Source organism: Trachurus trachurus (assembly GCF_905171665.1).
Source record: "Trachurus trachurus genome assembly, chromosome: 16".
Classification (NCBI taxonomy): Eukaryota; Metazoa; Chordata; class Actinopteri; order Carangiformes; family Carangidae; genus Trachurus; species Trachurus trachurus.
The window spans coordinates 4,554,019-4,576,961 of NC_139902.1; the positions used below are offsets into that span (position 1 = coordinate 4,554,019).

The following is a 22,943-nucleotide window of genomic DNA, read 5'->3' on the forward strand; positions in this document are numbered from 1 at the left end:
CCACCTGCACCACACTTTGCTCCTATTACCAAACCAACACAGCAGAGTGAGTCCTGCAGAACACCAGCAGGTGTAAAGTTCAGAGAGGTGACCAGTAGACCGCTCATATATGATTAGTGAATCACATCTGCCCCTGTTGGACCTTGAAAGTACAGACATGACAAATCACAACCTGGACATTATGGTTATGTCACTAAACAGTTTTCCTAGAAAGCAGGCAGTAGCCTACTTGCTGGACCGTTGGACCGCAGCAGCAGAGGTCAGGGTTTGTATCCTGACTCCACCGCGCAGCGCTCTGCTAAAGGTTAGGGGAAAGATCCTGGTTTCAGTTAAATGTCAATAAACACATAGTGACTGTGGACGTTTCTGTATTAAACCAAGACAATATTCCCCTAAAGTTTAATAACGCTGTAGCTGCTTTGATCTGATGTTTTGGCAGAAAATCAGTGAAATACATCGAAGCGTTCCTTCATTATCATCGTTGTCGCCGCTCGCCAGAAAAACGTTGATGAAGAACATTTCCTCATAATGTTAACAGAAAAAAAAAGATGAAGAATCGTAACGTTGTTGTTGCTGAATCGGTTGTGCAGAAGCATCATCTCCTGGAGACAGAGCTGCAAATCAAACACCATCACCAGCCCGTCGTAACCGCATGACGACGTCCGTAGCGTGTATCGAACCGACGGGGCCCGAGTCTGAATTAAATGTTATTGAGATACACCAGCCCTAACACATTGACTTAACATTAGTCAGAGAGCGGGGCCGGTCCCCTGTACAGTAACTTAACAGAACAAATTCTCTGGGAAGCGTCCAGAAACCCCCTGGAACCTAAAGAGAGAAGGAAGCCGTTAAATCATAAAAGGTTGACTTCACTCTTCTGAATGATTCGCCTTATTGGAACAGCATGTCGAAAGCTGGACCATCAGAGAGGGACGCCGGAGTGATGCAATATGGCCACAGCTCCCTCCGCCGCCATTGGACCAAACCATGTGTGTGTGGAGCAGGAAGTGGAGCGCGCCGGGTGGGTTTGGTTGAGCGGTAGGTGGGCGGGCGGGCCATTCAATCGAACATATAAAAGTCACTAATGGCCCCGTTCACAAATCAAGAAGTCTGGAGCCCCCCTCCACCACCTCCACCAGCCTGGCACTTATTCTGCCTCGCTTGAAGACGGCGAGGAGTGTAAAGGGGGCGAAATGAAAGGAGGGCGTTTTTTTTTTTTTTTCTTTTCTTTTTTTACAAATGTAGTCTTGGGCCTAGCACGGCGGCTGGCGGCTGGCTGGAGCTGGTGCGGTTGTACCGGGTCCAGATCTAAATGGAGGTTTTAGTGCGGCGACCCCGGGCTGTTTGAGGTGTGGTCTGACTTTTCTAGTGCGAGGCCCTGCACAGCATCACACCACGTCTAAACTCAGGCTCCAGTGCCTTCAAACCGGCGGGAGAGGGGGGGAACCATCACACCAGGCAGCTCCAACCGCCCGCCCCCCCCATTATAGATGATGATCTCACCGCCCGGCTGTCCGCGGCCATTACAGACATAGAAAATGGCCACCTAAGAGCAGCAAGTGTGTTAAATGACTCTATTAGGGCCCCAAAACAGACTCGGATGACACATTTTTATGAAGATGTCAGATTAGAGCTGTTCCATCTCTGCTCCGGAGGAAAATCAGACCGTTTTTGCCTCCGTGTCCATGAAAAATTATTCAAAGTAGTTCATAAACAAAGTGAGATTTATTTTTCTCCTCCCACAGCTTGATTTAGCTGTAAATTATAAAAGATGATCCTGCGAGGCTCCCCATGAGTTAATTCATAGCTCCTAAGCAGCTGATTCAATTCTAATTCATATTTGATAAGTAGTTTATGATAGAATAAATTGAATAAAGCCACGATTTAAAGAAGAAACACAAATGTAACATTTTAAAAAACCAAAAGACAACACATTTTTTTAAACAACTAATTTTTTTACTCTCATGCAAACGCAGAATAATTAAGTCTCCTGAATCTGCAGCACAGTAAACACACATGGCTTTGTCTATTTCAAGCCGGAGGAAATGAGATTCAGAAAAACAAACGCGTTCGGAGCTGTCAACATTCCCCCCCACCTTCCTTTATGCGTCGGCGCTGTCACTCCCCGAGAGGGCTGCTGTTCTCCTCATGTGATCGAGCTGTAAACGGAGACAACATTCACTGTCTCGCTTCGTGATATATCACTTGACATCCTGCTATCGTCCGCACGGACAATATTCCTGACAGCGGGGGCCGTAAATCTGCGGCGGAGGGTTCGAGAAAGGGGGGAAGCGAGCGGGGCGACGACAGTTTCCACGCAAGGCCGCAGATGTTCGCCCGAGCGCCGCTGCACTGTCACTGTCCCTGCTCTGTTATTAGTCACAGATCAAACCCAGGACTGAATTATCCCTGGAGCTAGATGTTCCACTACTGTGTCATGATGAAGACACACCAGATTTTAAAAGGTTGTTTTTAATAAATAAGATGAAATTCTCTTCTGAATGTATGAATATTTATCCCAAATATTTACATATATTTTTGAACTTTTTGGCCTAACGCAGAAAGCCTTTAAATTAAAATGTACGATTTAAAAATTCAAAGTTTTATAGGTGCAGACGTCAGGTTTTAAAAGGTGAAAATCTCCCGTCAGAGGAGAGTTAAATTTTCCTTTAAATTCAGACGTGTCAACAGAAACAGAAACAGGAGGCCCAACTCAAAGATGACATCTGTTATTGTGCCAACGCTCTTACATTGGATATATTAGGTTTACGGCCGCAACAGAATACGTCAATTCTAATCTTACTGCACTTGGCTGCGTGCTGCTGTATATCACCAGAGAGGCTGAGTGAGTGTTACACGCTCTGAAATGTTTCCATATTAGCCGGAGAATTAAAGAAAAAAAAAAAAAAGAAAGAAAGAAAGAAAGAGGAGGAAAACGTCTAATAATGATTACACACACACTGGGTCTTCTTAAATGCTGGTATTATACTACTGAAGCCGAGAGCGACATCAAAGCTGTCTGCAGTAAAGCATATTACACATCCGGGGCTGTTAAAGTTTGCAGAGTGTGTGTGTGTGTGTGTGTAGAGAGTGTGTGCAGCGAGCGGCAACGAAAACATCTAAAGGGATAAAACTTTATCATATTGTTTCATACGCTCAGTCCCATAACTGTATTATTATTATACCGTTAGATTATTTTTTTTACCATTATCATTAAAGCTTTTACTCACGTCATTTACCTTAAACACGTAATAAGTGGTTTATAATGCACTGAGGTGTAATTATAGAGAAGCTATAAGGGAGTTTTGAGGCTGTATTAATATACAGCAATTATTATGTAGATTAAAATATATATTATGAGCTTCTGAGGGAGCGCGCTCCATTTATGGCTGCACAGGAGGAGTTATAGTTGTTGACAAATGCATAAATAAACATTTATATCAGTTTACAGCCACAGTGTAGTGTGTTAGAAGGCCTTTATTAATGTCAGTGCTTATGAGTCGTAAAGAGAGAGTTTTTAAAAATGTTTCACGGCTTTTAAATACACATGAACACAGAGGAGGCACCACCGTTCCAACTTCCTCTGATCACAGTCGCTGTTTCTGCACAAACACAAAGCCCCTTTAATCCAGGAGGGGAAAGTTGCTTATTTTCCAATCAAGGCCGAACCCAGATCAGGCAGTAAAACCACCGTGTTTTTTAAAAGTTCATGTTGGAGAAAGGAAAGGGTAAAGTGGCAGTTTGCACGTTTGTTTTGGTGCCACAGCGGCACTGAGCTGTGTGTTTGCTGCAGCCACAGGTTGGAGCAGCAGGTTTACCTCCATCAGCACAACACACGATGGCGATGGCGGCGGCGGCGGCGGTCGGCCGGCCCCGCCTTCCCTTCCCCTCCGACTCAGGCTCTTTATGAGTTACACCTACTCACCTTTATAACCTCTTCACCTCCTTTTTTATTCTTCTTTTCATCTCACATGTCATCACATAATAGGGTTCAACAAATATGTGCTCCAGCAGGCCAGCACAGGTACTTTTAGATTTATGACACCGATGGCTCAGGCCAGTATTCACATATCTTCAAATGTGGGTATTTCCAAGTCCAAATAAAAAGTTTCCAGTTGGATTTTGTTCAATTCCGACTGGAAAAGCATCTGAAACAACATTTACACCATCACGGGACACAAAGAATTCTCCACTGAATCCAGAATAATGGCATTTATTTGGGGGGGGGGGGGTTAGTGGCTCTTAGAGGCTGCACCTGTGTTGAGTGACAAGCAAGATCATTTTCAAATAAGATTAAATGTGTAGAGAAAATGAATTGTGACTGGAAATGAACAAAATGACAGAGGGTGGTGGTGGTGGTGGTGGGGGGGGGGCACGTCATATTTTCATAATAAAAGTCCAGCTTGGGCCCAATATATTAATATAATTCTATTTCACACCCAAACACACTCACACTTGTTCACACAATGGGAGATTTTGCCTCGTATTGCACACAAGGGGAGAAGACTGAAAACACCCACGCCACAGGCTGTCACTGCTCTGAGACCAGCGACAGGATTGGAAACACGTGCACATTAATACCTGCTCGAGGCCCCGAGCAAATATATATATTTATATATATACATATATATATGGCCCGGGCTAACCTGCTAATAGCCTTAATTTGTAAAGTAAACAGTAGAAGAGTTTGACACTCACTCACCTAAGGTGCTTTTTCCCTCAGCTGCTCTGCCTCTGCCTCTGCTGCTGCTGCTGCCTTCGTTCACAGGCTTTGGAGGGACTGGTGCTAGTGGGGGTGTGGAGAGGAGGGGGGGGGGGGGGGGGGGGGGGGGCAACGGCAGCAAAAGTTACAGCCTGCCTCGGCCATGCTATCTGTTAAAGTCATTTTCCCTCAAAGAGGAATTAATTTCCTTTCTCCGGCGGCCCACAGCGCCTGTGGCACAGCCCTGTGTCGTCCAGCGCCGGTCCCCACCAGCGCCAGCTTATTGTGACCGTCCATCTGTGAAACCTGTGTGAGCCACGGAAACTCTGAAACGGATCTTAATATTCATTTTGTGTAGTATATTATTCCATTTTGATCTGCGCTGCATTCACTGTACCTTTCTGCCATTGTGTTACAGACGGACTGACTGTTGGCGTTCTGACTCCAAGGATTTAGAGAGGAAGGGAATAAGTGTCAGGTGATTCCTTATTTTTAATACATTAACATTTGAATACAACATGAATGACTTTTTATTTACTATACATGTATGATCTTAACTATATAAATTACACAATTTCAGAGACAAAAACTGATATTTTCTTTCAGTTAATATCCTAATTTTTTGCATCAGAAATTATTTAAATGATCCGATGGAAAGTATATTTATTTCTAGCAGGGTCTTGGTCTAGATCCTAACCCTACAGAATGATAATAACAATATCAACGATGGTGATAATGATGAGACAGGGATAAAAGAAGCTGGTGACGGAGTCTTTGCTCTCCCAGCTGTTAACTGGCTACGTCACCTCTGGAAAATGACACTTTTATGGCCAAAGCTGATTTGAGTGAGACACTGACCGACAACATGTGACACCAGTGTTTGGGGTGGGTGGGTTTTCAGGTCGGGGGTGGTTGAAATATTTTGTCTTATATAAAAACTCTGGGGATTTCTGGGATTTTTTTCCTCCGGCCACTCCACTCCACAAGCTGCAGATATATATATTTTTTTTTTTCTGTCTGTTTGAACTCATTGAAAATAAGAATTTCAAACATCAACTTTTATAATGATTATATTTCAATTTGTCCCGTTACAGTGGACACATGTAGTAAATGAAGCAGCTTGTGTGAAATAAGAGCTGGTGACCTGTTTGACCTCATATCAAAGGTGATATTTGCACCTGTATTGTTTGTGTTTATTGATTTAATGATGCTTCATTTTAAAATAAGAAACACAATGATTGCTTAAATTAAATTAAAACTGACTGTGTTGGATTAGTAGGTGGCCTGCGTGGATGACAAAATATTAACACCACATGTCAGACGAGATCCTGTTGCCCTGCGATCAATATTTTTATTTTGTAATTATTATTTCTCATGTTCCTTTTCAGAGACACACGGTGATGAACCTGAACTCCACATCACAGACGCAGGCGACACCCAGCGCGAAGAAGGGGAGGGGAGGGGGGGGTCTGGGGGGGCGACTTCGAAGCAGCAGGTTTTTTTTCCTCTAGACAAACTGTGTTTAAAGGGGTCAAAGCTGACAAAGACAGGGCGACACGCTGAGTTAACCCCTGACACCTCGCCCCCCCCCACCTTCTCCTTCCATCTCTCTACATTCCCTCACCTCCCCTCCCTCACTCTCTCCCCCTCACCCCCCACTCCTAAGCCACACCCATGAACCATTAAGGCTGTTTTCTTGCAGGGGAAAAAAAAAAAAAAAGATGGCCACCGGAGGTCAGATCCAAGTCCAAAATAAATTGCCTTCTTTCCTGAGGCTCAGCCATTTTAATAGTACAGATTTATTGTTGCTGTGCTTTTTGGAGGGCGATCATATGTATGTGGTCAGTAGCGCGTATGCAGTCTGTGACCCAGCCTCCCTCTCACGTTACACCCTATTTATAACATCCCCTCCGCCGGCTCCCCTCGTTCTGCAGTTCCTAGGAACCTCCTTCACAGCTCCCAGCTCCAGTCCCCTGTTCCTCCTGACATCCGAGAGGCTCTGCTGAAGCTTTACCCTGGGCTAACTGTTTATCCTGTACAGCCTGGCAACTGGCCGCACGCTCCGGATTACCACAGGACACCCGTTTCAAAACACACTCTGCTTTCTGCTCTGACTATTTGAATTGAAGGAAAAAAGTTTTATTTTTGGGGGGGGGAGAGTTTGTCAGAGGAGGGAAAAGGAGAAGCATCTTGGATATGTGCTTGTGATCTTTTTTCTTTTTTTTTTCTTTCTTGGTTGATTGAGTTAACTTTTACCCTTTTTCGCTTGCCCTTCTCACCTTTCCCCGGAGGAGCCGCGTGTGTGTGTGCGTGTTGTGTTTTGCACGCGATGGATCACACGCTGTTCGGATGCCTGCGGAGCCCCCACGCCCCGGCGCAGGCCCTGCATCCCGCCTTCACCCAGTCGCCCCTGACTCTGCACGGACGCTCGGACCACGTCTCCTACCCCGACCTGGCCTCGTCCTCCTCCTCCTCCTCCACCTCCTCGCCGGCGCCCTGCATCATCTCCAGCTACCCGGGCGACGACGCCGGCCTGTTCGCCGGGCAGCACCACCACCACCCCCACCACCCGCACCCCCACCGCGGCCACCTGCCGTCGCAGCAGCATCACCACCCGCCTCAGCACCACGCGTCCTGGCATATACCGCAGATGCCCTCGCCCGGCGGCGGCGGGGCAGCGGCACGCCACAACCTCTGCCACCCGCACTCCCATTCATCCCACGACAGCGGACCCTCGCCCCCCGACCTGGGTCACCCCGGCGGGCCCAGCATGTGCGCCAGCACCCCCACCCTGGGCAGCGGCAGCACCCCCACGGGGGCCTCCTGTGTGCCTGCAGACTTTGGCAGACAGACTCTGTCACCTGCTGAGGCCGAGAAGAGGAACAGCAAGAGGAAAAGTGACAGTTCAGGTAAGAGGAGCTCACACCCACGTCGACTTTTACTTCTCAACCTCGGAGCATGATTCTCTTCCTCTGCCAATCTGATTAAAAAAACAATCTGCTTTTGACAGACGTCACCACCAGAGCCTTAATGTGAAATTCTTCCCGGCACGTCTCTGCTCGGACTTCTCGTTAGATAAACATCATCTCATAAATATCGGTGCTATAAGAAATTCCAAGCAGAGCAGAAGAATAACACAAACATCTGTACTTGTCATTCTAAATCTTTCAACAGCACATAAGTGCAGAGATTCTGCAGCTCGGATAGAAAAACAAAACAAAAAAAAAACAGCTGTCTGAAAAAGCAGTTTGTAGGTGTTGGCTGACGCGCAGCCAGGGTGTTGCAGCAAGGCAGAGCGAAGCGTGGAGCAGAGGCCACATCATAGCTGTGTGGGCACATCTGACTGCTGCCATGTTTTGTTTAAATATCACATCTGGTTTTGTTGCGACACTCTTCTGAGGGCAGAAAATCAGCCTCACATTAAAGAATTAACGTCAGGGATTGTAAAAGAACACACCGGAGCCTCGCGCCGCGCTTAACGCCCGACACACCGAGGGCTCTCCGGCTTTTCTCCTTCGTCTAAACCCTGTGGTTAAAATAAATCACCTCAGCTTTAACCAAAGTAAAACCAGTGTGTGTCACATTTGACAAAATCAGCGCTCAGTTCAAAGCGCTGATTGCAGATGTCATTTCCAAGTGTATATAGCCTGACCGAACACCACATGGATTTATCTTATTTATTTCAACATGAAAGGAAAATAAATAAATCAGATGTTTTATGGTTTTTTTCTCATGGGTTATAAATTATTTCTCTCTCCCGAGTAAATATTCCAGCACATTCCTCTGAAAAGAGCTTAAAAGAGAGTCGGAAAGATTTATTACACAGGTTTACTTTCATATATTCAGCAGACAGAGTGTAGGTTCTCTACGGTGACGTGCACCTGCACCGTGAACTTCAAGGCCACTTCTCTGTTTTTAGTTAATTTGCGATTCAGTTGAATTTGCGACTTGGCACTTTGAGGCAGCCGCAGGTGTCCCGACCGTGCTCTTTAGAATCCCCGGCCAGTTTCTATCCATAAATAATGCAGCTGTTTTTAAAAGCTCTTAAGACACACAGAATTACACAACTTCTGTGTTAATAATAATGATAATATATTGTACATAGAGAGTTAGAGAAAAAACAAAAAAACACAGCCTCTTCTAGAGACTGTACTGGAGGAGGTAACGCCTCCCTGATGACCTGCACAACATTTCCAACCTGCAGTCGCCACAATAATCAATCACGGCATGACAAACTGCCGGGGCCGGGTCGCGGGAGTTCTCTCAGGGAACGTGATATTAGTGAGAGTTCTTAGTTTTCCAGGGAAAGTGTGCTGGGCGCTCTCTCTCTCTCTGTCCATGTGAGGATCGGCTGCGGGCCCTCGCCGCTGATCCTACAGCCTTTAAAGGCCTCTTTGTACGCAGCATTCTAAACCACCGACTGATACAAGTGGCGCATAAGGAGCTTTTTTTTTTTTTTTTTGCACCCGGGATGCTGGTGATCATCTCAGGGGGAAGCCAGCGTCGCCCCCACCCTCCCCGCCCTCTCAACCCACTGCAGAAATATTACGAGACTGACTCTTAACCGGCCGTAACGGATGGACAGTGTAACAGCACTGGAGACATGTATTTGTAATAACACCAAACGCTATAAAGAGCAGGTCAAATCCTCATTACTCACTGATTTAACAGGAACTCCAGATGTTATGATCTGAAAAACAAGGGGAAAAAGGAGTCAGGCAGCGTACTAACGTGCCAGCACCATCGCAGCTTTTCAGGAGGCTGGAGCACGGCTCGGCTTTCAATCCCCACGGTTCAGTTTGTGCTGAGCGTCCCTTTATACTACAGGCAAAAAAAAAATGTTGCAATAGAATCTCTAATCCTCAAATTCAGCACACCACCTCCTATTTCCTCTCCTCTTTTGTCAAATTATTTGGAGAAAAAAAAACAAAAAAAGCAACAACCCTCAGCCTCCAAATCCCTCGTCCCTTGTAACAATAGTTGCAGCACTCATTACATGTGCTGTACATTCTCTCCACGCTAACACCAATCATGCTGATTATTAGAGAAGGGGAGGTTGGTGGTGGTGGTGGAGGGGGGTGGGGGGGCTTGGTTGCTGACTCAATCAGCTGTCTAAATATCACAGCGCTGCCAGTTGCATGAGATAGAGCCCCGATTGGGTTTCACCATCTGGACCAGAAACTTAAGCGAAACCTGAATTTAGATACAGAAACAATAACAAAACCTGAGAGCTCATTTCCATGCTCAGGTTGAACCCCCCCTCCCTCACTTTCTTTTTCTCAAATATGAAGCTTCTCAGATTTCTGCTCCTAATACTCAGTTGTGATTGTTTCCTCAAGGAAGGGCCACAGGGTGGGCTAACGAGATGAGATGAGCCACCTCCCTGCTATTTTTTTTTTTTTTTTTTTTTGAGGGGGGGGGGGGGTGTCTGGTTTCTGGGGGAGAACCTGTTCATTTTCTCGTTTTTTTTTTTTCAAGGGCCCTCTGCAAGCGTGTCTATCTGGGTTATATTTGCATAGAAAAAAGAGCAGCGCTGTCTGAGGGAGTGGTCGTCCTTTTAAAAAAGTTACTGGATTTTCTGGTGGAACAATAAAAGGTGCTTGAAGTCTTATTTTGCTGAGGCGGTGTTGTAAAAAAAAAAAAAAAAAAAGGAGGCGTGAGGTGCTGAAAGCTTCTCGCCGCCGGCCAGCCTTTTCTTTTTTTTTTCTGCGGATGCGCCGATGTATTTCTTTTTTTTTTTTGAGAAACACGGTGAAGAGCATCAGCATTTTGAGTGTCCGGGGTCACTGCCCCCCTCGACCCCCCCCTGCACCGAGCCCCTGGCCCACGTGGGAAACCCTAAACAACGTTTGTATTTTTCCTCATATTGTTCTCCCTTTTTTGTGGAGAGATGAAAGTTACAGCGGGGACCTAATTGCTGCGGTGTTAGTGGCTGTGTCATAAAAGCCCGCCGCTCGTTTTAACTCCAGGGCTGCTGGTCTGAGAGCAGCTGGCTGTGTTATTCTTTTATTTCTCTTTACACAGTGTCTGTGTTTACCAGAGAGAACGAGAGAGAGGGAGAGAAAGAGGGTAAATACGCTTCAATCAGCCACACACTGTTTGGAGCTGCTCGGTTAGAAATTACAGGGAGGGAGAGGCAAGGTCAAGGGGGGGGGAAGCCGGACACAGGCTGCGGGTCAAGCAATGATCTGTTTCATTTCATAAAATTTGTGTGGGAATTCTTGCAGTTTATATATCTGTTTTGTTTGTCCTTGGCTTTCAAACTGTGGAAGTGCCATACAAATATAACTTTTGTAGAGCAGTTTCAATTTACCCTCATCTTCTCCTCGGCCTCTCAAGGGAGTTATTTCAATCTGGAAAAAAAAACACAAAAAAAACACTTAATTAGAAGGAAGATCCTCTTTCTGGCAGAGAAAGCCAGCCGACAGGGGTCCGTCCACGGAGAGACGGCCTATAGGTGAGGAGACGTGACGTGGCCGCACAGACTTCAGACTGCAGCACAACTATTTACAGTTTGGCCTGACGCAGGCCCCGCTCGCATTAACACACTCTACAGAACAGGACCGCAGATGAATTTGCATGCGATTGCCGCTGCCTTTTCGAGTGCAATGTGCAACTGAAGCGTGCCCAACAGCGAAACCACCGAGGGCTGCTCACAATAGGAAAAGTTCTGCAGGGTAAATTAACCGTGCGTGTTTTCTTTCGGAAAGTTTTCTTCGGGAAAAGCCAAAACAAAAAAAAAAGTATTTTCCGGGGTGATGAGCTGAAGTGGAGATGACACATTGTGGGGATTTTTATTTCTTTATATATTTATATCTCCCACAGTCTCTTCAGAAAATCCATTCAAACTGTATTTGGTGCACACACATGTATTAGTTTTTATTCCCTCAATTTCATCGGAGCATTAGATTTCCACAGAATACATACTATTATATTACTGGATAATTTGTTATAATGTTCTTATTTTTTTTGTTTTTTAGAACTGTTCTGTTCTGATCACAGAAATGATTGTTTAACCATGTCCTTAAAGATACAAAACTGAGCAAAGGAGGTTAGAAACGTGGCTGCTTTGTTTCTTATTTAAAAAGTGTTTCTGTAGAAGCAGATTCCTTTTAAGACAAAGACAAATTAAATCCATGTTGGCAGTGTAAAAGCCAGCTTATTGTAACTGCACAGCTGCCACAGTCAGGCACACATGTGCAGCCGCCCGTGAGTCTTTCCAGCCACTTAAAGCGTTCATAAACAATGACTGAACAATAAAGTGTGATTGACAGCTCCCATTGTTTCCCTTACCTTACCTCCTTTTCTCTCCCCCCGCTGACTCGCACCTGCCACATAAGATTTGCTTTATTTTTTTTTGTTTTTTTGTGTGTGTGTTGCATATAAATCTGCCTCCGAGTGGAGCTGAAACCTGTGTGGTGTTTGGTTTCAGAGTCCCAGGACGGGAATTACAAGTCAGACGTGAGCAGCAAGCCCAGGAAGGAGAGGACGGCGTTCACCAAGGAGCAGATCCGAGAGCTGGAGGCCGAGTTCGCCCACCACAACTACCTAACCAGACTAAGGCGCTACGAGATCGCCGTCAATCTCGACCTCACTGAAAGACAAGTATGTGCCTTACCCACAGCTGCTTGTTCCCCTTAGCTTCAGATGTTATTACCCCCCCTCCCTCCCATTCCCACCCCCACATGAGCACATTAATGCCATGTTGTGAAAACAGAGGTGGCCTCGGGACAGCGACAGGGCTCCTCGGCCCCGCTACTGTGTTTTTGTAACTTCGGCGCGAGGGGCTATTGTGCTCCAGATGTGGCCGTGTGACGGGACTATCATATTCCAGATGTTCCTGTCTATTCTTTCAGGCGGGCCACAGTCAAGACAGGGAGACGGCCTGAAGGAAGTGCTGTCTAGCAAGTCACTTCCTCTCTCCACACTGCTCCTGCTAACTCAGATTGGTCTCAGAGCGTGGGCCGCACCGCTGTAAAAAAAAAAAAAAAAAGAAAGAAAAGAAAAAAAGTGCAGGCACATGAAATAAATAACAGGAGACAAATGGTTGGAGGAAGGAAACGCAGTTGAGCCCGTTGTTCTCTGACACCCGCTTGGAAGCTGTAAGTCACACTTAGTTGACACATTGCCAGTGATATTTTGCGGCGTGATGGACTGAACGTGAACAACAGAGTGGAGCGCTCCAGGTGATTCCTCCTCACCAGGGTCGCAGGTGTGAAACCTTACACACCATGTCTTTAAACCCTTCTTATGTCACGCTACATTTAAGATGTGTTGATAATTGGATTAACAAAGTTCATAAAAAACAACAAACTCTGCGGATTAATTCACATGAACCGTCTGCTAAAGTAAACCTTTCTGCTTTCCACTTAGCATCAGGTGACTCCCTTTTTTCTTATGCATGCTGCCTTTAACAGGGACATGGAAGTGGAGTCATCATTGATGTTTTTGGTTACACCTTCTTCTATTATTATAATGTCACCTGGTGAGGAACCTGCTCTGTAGGCGAGGCAGGTTTACAGTAGCATGCAGCCCTGGTCAAAATGTCTGTTAAGGTACATGTGTGTGTAAGTGGAAGATGAAATCATCTCCAAAAGGCATAAAGTTACAGATGACACATTCCTTTTACATTTTATTTTTTTTGTTAACATTTTTTTAACATCCCCTTTAAATTTTAAACAATATATTTTTATTTTATATTATCTTTTTCATTTTCCAAATGACAGAAAATGAAAAGTTTTGGTCACCCTGCATAGTTAGTTAGTTAGTAAATATCTTGTCTGATACCTTGGTCAGTTATCTGAGAGCTCCAGTCTCCTGGGTTTCTCATTCTCTTGCAGGCTGCTGCTCTGTTTCCCTTTATCAAAATTAAAGAAAACAAATAAATAACACAACAACAACAACAACACATTGATATTGATTAAAATATTGCAAAAGAGTGTTTCATGTTTAACTTCATGCCTTTTGGAGATTATTTCATCTTCCACGTCTTTAACTGTTAACGTTAACAGACATTTGGACCAGGGCTGCCCAAACTTTTACATGCCACAGTATTTGTATAGCTCCAATTTAAGACACATGCGATTCTATGGGCAAATGTTGCGATATGTGATTTCAGTGTGAAAGGTCACTTTACTTTACATTTCGACTAAAATTAATATAGAATTGATGATGTTATTGTTGTCGCTTCATGTCAGGAGGACATGTCAGTTACAATTCATAGTGCAGTCTAGTTTGTGGTGCTTTGTGTGAGGTAAAGGAGCTGAGATACACAAGAAAGGAATGATAAATAATCCTAACTTTAATTTCATGAGGGTTGTGATGAAGAGGAAAGACGAGCTGAGAGTTTGAATCCTTCAGAAACGTCTTTATAACCACAGGAAACTGTTGCTCCATCACTGCTGCTCTTCAGTAAATGCAGTCAACGTGATATCAGCACGTCTTGGCCCCCGGCAGACTATCGATTCATTTTGCTGCGTTGTCAGGGTTCAGAGTTTGAGGTTCAGCCCCCCCCCCCCCTCTCTCCGCCCCAGATGGGGCCAACCGGGCTAAAAATACACAGGATCCACTCGTGGTGGTGGTGCGTGAGGAGCGTCGGATAAAAACGTCACAAAGAGGAATCTCCCCGCTGAATGAAACGGTCCGCAGGTGTGTTTTAATGAGCGCTCGGAGCGAAGTGAGTTGTAAACCTGCTGGGTCACATTTAAGATCTTACTCATCAATCCAGAAAGTAACTGGAAACTGTGACATGAAAAGTGATATCAGACTGTGTAAGTGATCATCTGCTTCTGCTTAATATTACAAAACTGAAAAAAAAAAAAAAAAACATTAAGGGAATACATCTAAATACCAGCACGTCAGGCAAAGCTCCATTTAACTCCACAGGGCCACCGAGCTCACACACTGCCACCATAATTCCACTTCAGCCGTCTCCCAGACCGTCGCAATTAATCTCTTTTTGGTGGGCTCCAAGCGCCATTAAATGTGCGTGAAATTTCTACAGCTCATGCAGCAGAAGTTGTGTGTGTGTATGTGTGTGTGTGTGACCTCAGTTTTGTCGGAGGGGGAGAAATTCTACAGCAGGAGATAGTGAGGTAAATATTGGCCACGGCGCCTGATTTACGCTGAAGAAGCCTGATGGAGGTTTTATATCCCTTAAAAGGTGGAGCATTATAAAAGTAGAGCTGTATTTGAACAATAATAGATTGTTAAATTAATCGTCAACTATTTTCATAATTGAATACCGTAATCGGTTTGGAAAAAAAAGTCCAAATTCTCTGATTTCAGCTTCTTAAATGTGAATATTTCTGGTTTCTTTGTTTATTGTCATAAAGGAACAGAGTCTCTCTTTGGTTTGTGGACAAAACAAGACATTTGAGGATGGATGAGGATTGACATTTTTCAGCATTTTTAAACATTTTATTGACCAAACAACTAATCGATTAATCGTTTCAATAATCGACAGATTAATCCATAATGAAAATAATCGTTAGTTGCAGCCGTATATGAAAGATGACAAGAAGGCGGAGCTACATCCTTGTAGGTTTGTTTGGACCAGAATGGGAAAGAAAGAGTAAAAGTGTGTTTGTGTGTAACAGCTCCATCAAAACCACACAATTTGAATGTTGTTCTAAAACTTCGAGTTACATGTAACAGCATCTAAACGTTTAAACCCCAGGGTGAATTACAGAGTGAAATACAGTCAGCAAAATGCTGATTAAACAACTGGTGTGACTAACCTGCTCGTCATCCCCCCGGACTAAATTTAGCCTGCTTTTTAAGCTTAGCTGTCTAGCTGTGATTTCTGTCCTGTAAACTTGAAACAGGGCAGTGCAGGGCTCGCTGTGGCTTTCATCATCACTGGGGTGGCTTCTTTTTTTGGAGTGTATGTGTGAGTGTGTGTGTGTCGCGCCGTATAAGCGGAGGTTTTCCGAGCTGCGCATCGAAGCTGAAAGGGTTAAAACGGCCAGAGAGGTCAGGAGTCGGTAGCGGTGGTGTTGTGAGCCGGAGTGTGCACGTAAGCCCCGAGGATCACATGTTTGGTTTGACATTAGAGCCTGGCATAAATAAGCGATCCCTTGCTGAAGTCCCACACACACACACACACGCACACACACACACACCCCTACCCCTCCTTCCCCTGTCCCAGTACCAGCCCCCCCCTCCTCCCCCTCCTCCCCTCCTCCCCTTCCTCCTGCTCTCAGAAAAGGCCCCGAGGCTTGTAAAGAATCCGAGGTGATACTCAGCACGGCGTACGCCCCTGACGTGTAAGACAAACGTTTGTGCTGTCAACTAACTTCCTCACCATGTGACCGGCCCGGTCCCCTCGGAATGACACTCCCCAAAAATAAACCCACCCTCACACCACCCTCACCCCCATCTCCCCTCCTCCTCCTCCCCCTCCCCCTCCCCCTCCGGCGCATGTGTCGACACTCGGGGAGCTTCTGCTGCTACTTGACGTGCAAACTGTTTTAAGCAACAGCTTAATCATCAATCTGAGAGACGTAAATACGGTGGAGTCTGTTGAGTCAGGGAAAAACAGGTCGACGCCAAGTGGCAGATGGAACAGTGCATGCACAGAGAATTGCTGCTGAAGAAGAAGCTGCCAAACTTTTCTCTAAAAGTTGCTGCAAAGCCTCCCTCACTAGCTTTCTTGGTTATTATGGTTATTTATCATGTCTCATGTGGTTTTGACCCTTTCCTCTGTCTGCTTCACCACGCCAGGTAAAGGTGTGGTTCCAGAACCGGAGGATGAAGTGGAAACGGGTGAAGGGCGGCCAGCAGGGGGCGGCGGCCCGGGAGAAAGAACTGGTGAACGTGAAAAAGGGGACGTTGCTGCCGTCGGAGTTCTCGGGCATCGCGGCGCTGCACCACTCGACGGACTCCTTAGCCAACGAGGACAGTCACGACAGCGACCAGAGCTCCGAGCACGCCCACTTATGATGCACACACACACCCGTCCCCGTCCCGGTCCCCGCCCCCCTCACCCCTCGCCCCCACCCCCCTCCGAGTACAGGCCCTGCCTCTGCCTCAGGACTGTCCTTAGAAGGACTGCTGTTTGCTGATTCGCCATCGTCATACAACGATGCTAAATAAGTGTACAAATGTACAGTGGAATGATGTGTGTTAGAGAAAACAGTCGTCATGCAGGCAAAGTGTATATTTCAACAAGTGAGCACATAAAGCAAGACGGTGAAGATTTTCAAAATACCATTGGTTAAAAAAAAAAAATCCTTTTATAAATGCCAAAAAAAAAAAAAAGAATATTATAAATATTGAAATGTGACGTTTTTGGCTACAGAAATTTTTGGGAAAATCATATTTAGTCAAACTGTTGTAAACATTCCATGTTGTGTGCCTTGAGAGAGGCAGGCTGCGGCTTTGATTTGCACTGTTGAGCACACAGTCTGTGCCTCAGTCAGTTTCTACTGTATAAAATGTAAATTACAATGTAATTGAGTTATTGATCAAATCAAGTGCCAGGAGATCAAATTTGCCTAGCTAATATAAATGATCTGTAAATATTCCTCAGTATTGTCTTACCTTAACAATAATTTTATACCCACACTATTCAGCTCACGCAGTAATAAACACTGACAGTTCTTTAATTTTCTGCCTGGTGATGACATTTTGTAAACAAATCTGAAACCCCGAAAAAAAAAGAAAAAGGATTTTTATTAAATCTTTTTTTCTCGGGACGGTTTTCAATTGAATAAAATTTAACCAGTGGTAAATGGAATTTCTTATGATTTCATGTCTTTCCATCTGCGCGTCCATCCATCCAGATGAGTCCAGGCTGATGTATTTGTGTTTCATGGAGCGAGGCTGACATGAATTAAACATTGCACAGAGTGTAGAAAGCTGGTGATGGGGCCGCATGCTAAATTCACCTTTGCCTCGGGCTAAGGTCAGGATTCCTGCCAAGACTCGGAGAGAGAACCCGCAAAGGATCGTATTTCGTTACAAAATCCAGTTGAAAATAATTTCATGACTTGATCTCGTCTTTCACCACATTATGATTGTGCATTCTAATTTGTTTGAGGAGGCACCTCACACGCCATGTGAGCTTTGTCGTTTTTCTTTTTTTCCCTGCTCCCTGAAGCGATCCACGGGATGAATGTGGTCCACGCTGCAGCTAGTATTCAGCTCAAACTGTGGAGGACTGGACCTCCATGATCCAACTAAGCACAGTATGAACCTTTAATTCACACAACACTCCAAATATGGCTGTTACTTAACCCGTGGTGATTATTGACTATATTGATTTTCAACTAGTCAATACAGAAACACCAAAAACAACTAAGCGAGTTGGCCTCAAACTGTATACATTTAAAATAGTGTTGTTTTTTTTTAACATCCCTCCAAACCTTCACCAGTGGTCATCTGATGGTCAGTTACACCTAGATTCCCATGGAAATACAGCACTACTGTTATCATGCAGAGCTACGCAATCATCACTGAACTGGGCCCGCTAATAGATTCTAACAACCTGACGTAACATACCTTTAAACTGTCTTTGTGCAGATACTCAGCTGTGTAATCAGGGCTAATCTACCGGATATCTAAGTGTGTCAAAGGATGAAGCCTCTCATAATACTCTAACTGTATTATCCACCAGTTTGCACAAGAAATGAAGTGGTTCACGTAATGTGCGGTTTCACCATGTAGGACATCAGATGTGTTTACACCTGACTGGAACAAGTCCAACACTGTTTGGCAGCCATCATGCTACTGGCCTCTCGCTGCCCTTTCATCAAAGCTCCCATATCAAACACCGGACAGGGTCAAGACCAACATTAGCCTCTAAAGCCATTAAGTCGTCACATCACAATTACCAGCAGCATGTTATTACAGTATATCACAATCTCTATGGAAGTCTGATAACAGTTATTATTAATGAACTGACAGTGTAAAGGTATTTAAGGGTATATGAGGTAAATGTGTCTAAAGGGCAGATCAGCAGTATATAAAATAGACCTTTTTAAACATGGCCTTTTTGTCATTCATGTACCAAAAGAGTTTCCCTCAGCCTGTTCAGAACTTTTTCCCTTTGTTGTTATTCGTCTTTCCTTCTCCCCTCAGTGACTTTTCCATCTGGTCTGACAAACCTGATCTGATTATGGGTCTCTCTCTCTCTCTTAACTCTTCTTCGCTATGAGCACCAGGTCTGTGGCTTTCATTGACGACACACACACTTAATGTCCTCTGTATATTTTATTTTCTGGGAATGTTATCAATCTCAGAGGACTTGACACACTCACAACTAAAAACTTCCACATGGTGGATTTTTCAGAAGCTAATTTCAGGTCTGATATTAAAAGCAAGTGTTTTACATTTTGGAAAATACTCTAGCTAGTGATTCCCTCTGGTGGTGAGCAGAGAAGAGGACTGATAGAACCTTTATATTGTATATCTATTAAATACTGCTGCAGGTAGCAGTTCATTAGCACATGACTGGAAGCATTGGTAAATAACTCTCTTTCTCTTTAATTAACATGTTTTATCTCATTTCTTTAGTCTGCATGAAAGCAAGACTATAATTACACTTGGAGGTTAAGCAAGTAATGTAATGTTTTAGAAGTTTCTGTAACTTTAGAATTCAATTTACAACTGATTCTCACAGCGATAGATATAAAAGCAGAACCTCTGTGTATTGAAAGCTACCTCTCCTACACAAGTAAAATTTCACTTGCAGTCTGATATTTGAAGTTGGCTAGCAAAACCTATAACAGCTCCTTTAAAGTTGTAATGTAAGCATCAACAAATTTATTTGCCAATCCCACCAGTATGTTAGTTTAGTTTGTTTTGACAGGTACAATGAAATTAAAGAGGAACTATGCATGATTTCTAGTTTAACTATGCTTATTTAAACAGCTTCAGAGTAATTGTGTGATGGTTTAATAAATGACATGTAACTTGTTATAGGGAGAATGGAGGCTCTCTGCCTTCCACCTAGTGTCTCTTGGCTGAAAACCAACCTTACAGGATCAGAGCCTCCGACCCGGTGTCCCAGCTCTTGTCTCAGCAGCACTATGACACAAACCTAACCCGTAATCTCTTGTGACAGATTAGACTACACATATATCGTATATGATATGTAACGTTGTCCACCGCTCCATGGATTGCTTTCTTGCTGGCTCTGTGAAAAACAAATGCACGTGGCTGGGGGGTTAGCAGAACAGCAGAGAGGCCATCAGACTTGCAGAATTCTCCTTTAAAAAAGATTAGAAATGGGATTTGAAAGGTGTGATGCACAGAGTTTATAGCTCATTCTCAACTCCAGTTGGGCTTTTACATGTGTAATTTAAACAAAAAACAACACAAAGTGGACATCCCAAAGAAGAAGAAAAAAAAACCTTCAGCCATTACATTACAATCCAAAATGCTGGGACACCCGAAACCATAACCATAACTGCACTCTATTGTGTAACCACCAACTCTCGCGAGATGACGCCACCGGGACGTGACACCTGGTCGTGCCCCAGCTGGCTCTGGCCCAGCCTCTATGGGCCCAGCACAGGTAAATGAACCTGCTGCTCTGAGAGCCGCGGTAGTAGACAGTAAACAGTCGGAGTGGGAGTAACCGGACCCTGCGGCCGCTCCACAGTCACACACACTCGGCTTCCTGTGTGTGAGAACTCCGCTCCGGAGCTGACTGACACGCTCTCCCGTTTCGCAACTGACCTACTTTAACTGAAGAAGAGACAAAAACACTCTCTGTTAGAGCCCGCGCACAGAAGAGACGTGAGCTGCTGAGCTCGTGAGGCTGCAGCGTCAGCAGCGTCAGTAGTCTTCTACCTGCACAGGTAACGTACGGAAGCTCACGTGACCCAACCCACACCCCGGGAACCCGTCCATGGCGGAAGCTGCGGGGCTCGGTTCGGCGCCCACGGCGGCCCGGGCCATGTTCCTGATGCTCACACCGAATGAGTCCTCGTTTGAGAGGCTGGAGGACGTGCCTCCCTATGTGCAGCAGGTGGGTGCCGCATCTCTCGCGCTCACTTCTAATAGGTGTTGTTTAGTTGTGCAAATGTCAAACTAGTCCTCCCTCAGTCCCACTCCACCCACACTGTTATTTACTGCAGCAGAATAAATGAAAACTCCTGTATCAGGATGGATGGACCACTTTCAAATAAGACCCAACAGACTTTGGTTTTTTAAGCTTTAGTGGAACAACAGATCTCTAGTGAGATAGTCTATTTTAAGGCAACAAAACAGCTCTGATAATTCAATATAATGTGCAAAAATAATAAAAATGTCCTTAAGTTGTTACAATAGGAGGTTTGCTCTTCAGAAAGTTACTCAACCTCTTTAAAGCCCTTTGAGACAAACTGTTTGGCTATACAAATACAATTGCCTTGCCTTGCCTTTTCCATCCCAGAAGTCTAAATCAACTCGTGACCTTATTTTATCTTAAATCGTTTAAAAATTGAGAAGAAATATAAAATAATGACATGCATGGGCAGATTTGTTCTGTGATCTTGTGTTAACCTGCTGAATAAGTCTGGTTATGCTTTATTTATTCTGGCTTGCACAGAACTTGGATAATCTTTGTGCAAATGAGACACAAGAGACTAAATGACCCAACACCCACACACACACACACACACACACACACACACACACACACACACACTGACCATTTACACTTACACATTAGTTTCTTTGTGTTGCGTGCCTGAGTTATGTAAGTGCAGTGTGAGGGTGCCACTGCCGACTGACCTGCAGCCAGGGTGGAGGCGAGGAGGGAGGGGTTTGATTTGATTATCATGTTTATCAGATTTGAATTGGATTATAGATGCAAAGGCTGTGTAAATGTGTCAGGACTCTGGTTGACATGTCAGATATAAAGTAGCCCACATTTTCTGACAAATGTCAACAGGCTTTAATATAAAACTAAACAATACATGTATGTAAGCTGGGGCTGCAGATTTCAGTGGAAATACTCACTTTTACTTTTCATTTTGACTTTAATAGTGTAAAACAGATGTTGTGATTGTTGTGGGGTCTTGTACTGTACCAAACAAACAGCTCCTGTGATTTGGATATTTCATTTGGCCGTGTTGTAATTTTCAATCACATAGTGATTAGTTGTGCAGCTGTGATGTAAACTGTTGTCTAAACACGTGGTACTGCAGAGCAACTGAGGCCAAAGCGTTCACACAAACTTGTTTGACTAGAGCTGCATCAAGTGGGAGATGGATTACCTACACAACACTCGTAAGCCCCTATTGTGATAACTCAACGGCTGTCGTTGTCGTCATCAGTTGTGTTTCGTTGAAGGTTTAGCAGATTTGTAAATGAAGAAAAAAGTATATATATTTTTTTTTATTTTGGGGCATTTTCCAAAGCAAGGGTGTAACTTTGGGCTAAAACATGGGGTGGGGTTACAGGAAGATCTCTGCCTATGAGGACAAAAAAAGTCAGCATGTGTCCTATAGGGGAGAGAAAGAGTGCAAAATCATTAACTTTGATAAAAAGACAAGGCTAATTTACTTTTTTATTTTTCCATATTAGTAACAATGTATTTCAGTCATTTACCACCATTATTCTTAATGCATTCTGTTTTGTTGTTTATCAGTGATGGTGATTAACATGTTTATTCTGACAGGACTAATGCTTATTATTAATTTATCATATCTCCACTTGTCACTGTGTAGCTATTACTTGCTGGGCTAATGGTTTGTGATTTAGGCAGCTATAGGCTATGACAAGGCTAACAGTCAGCCTGCCTGCAGAGGCATTATGAATATAGCACTCAACACCTCACCTTGTCATCAATATAATGTAAAGAGCTAATTTCCTTGAGAGAGAAAAGCCGATCAGTTTTCAGATCAGCTCAGATCAGATCAAATCCTTCCAGCACATTTGCCCTGTGGCGTCCTCCCCTAGCTTTACCTCTAGCCTCTAGCAAACTATCAACCTGCTACACATTGCCAGATAAATTAAAATATTACTTTAAGTTGGCTTTCAAATGAATATGCAATGCAGCTTTTATGATTTTAGACCGTTTTTAAATGTATTTCAACAAATGTGGTCATGAGGATGACTGCCAAACTTCTTTTAATGACAATAGAGTCTGTGTAACTTTAACAGATGGGCATTTTTAGTAATTACAATATTCTTATCAATCTCATTAGTATATGAACTAGTGCTCCATTACTTTTATGTTACAGATACATTTTCAAGGTTAAGGTTTGAGGCTGAGCCTATTGTTGAACATTAACGTCAATAAATAGCA

General features: G+C 44.2%; 2 protein-coding genes across 2 annotated transcripts in view; both read left to right on the forward strand.

The window, feature by feature from the left end:
• The first annotated feature begins 6,516 nt into the window (after positions 1-6,516).
• meox2a (mesenchyme homeobox 2a) lies at positions 6,517-16,720 on the forward strand. The gene is made up of 3 exons (XM_083989793.1): positions 6,517-7,611; positions 12,135-12,307; positions 16,427-16,720. The coding sequence occupies exons 1-3, from the start codon at positions 7,032-7,034 to the stop codon at positions 16,643-16,645; spliced, it is 972 nt and encodes a 323-aa protein (XP_083845919.1). The 5' UTR covers positions 6,517-7,031; the 3' UTR covers positions 16,646-16,720.
• A 3,533-nt stretch (positions 16,721-20,253) lies between these two features.
• The window catches only part of agmo (alkylglycerol monooxygenase), a 95,830-nt gene continuing 93,140 nt past the window's right edge, over positions 20,254-22,943 (forward strand). Inside the window, exon 1 of the mRNA XM_083989786.1 lies at positions 20,254-20,678. Within this exon, the coding sequence (XP_083845912.1) occupies positions 20,559-20,678 (120 nt within the window). The 5' untranslated portion in view covers positions 20,254-20,558. The remainder of the gene's footprint in view (positions 20,679-22,943) is intronic.

Coding starts and splice junctions, on each gene's coding strand:
- meox2a (XM_083989793.1), top strand. CDS start 7,032: ATGGATCACACGCTGTTCGGATGCCTGCGGAGCCCCCACGCCCCGGCG. Junction 7,612..12,134: donor GAGGAAAAGTGACAGTTCAG/GTAAGAGGAGCT, acceptor GTTTGGTTTCAG/AGTCCCAGGACGGGAATTAC. Junction 12,308..16,426: donor TCGACCTCACTGAAAGACAA/GTATGTGCCTTA, acceptor TCACCACGCCAG/GTAAAGGTGTGGTTCCAGAA.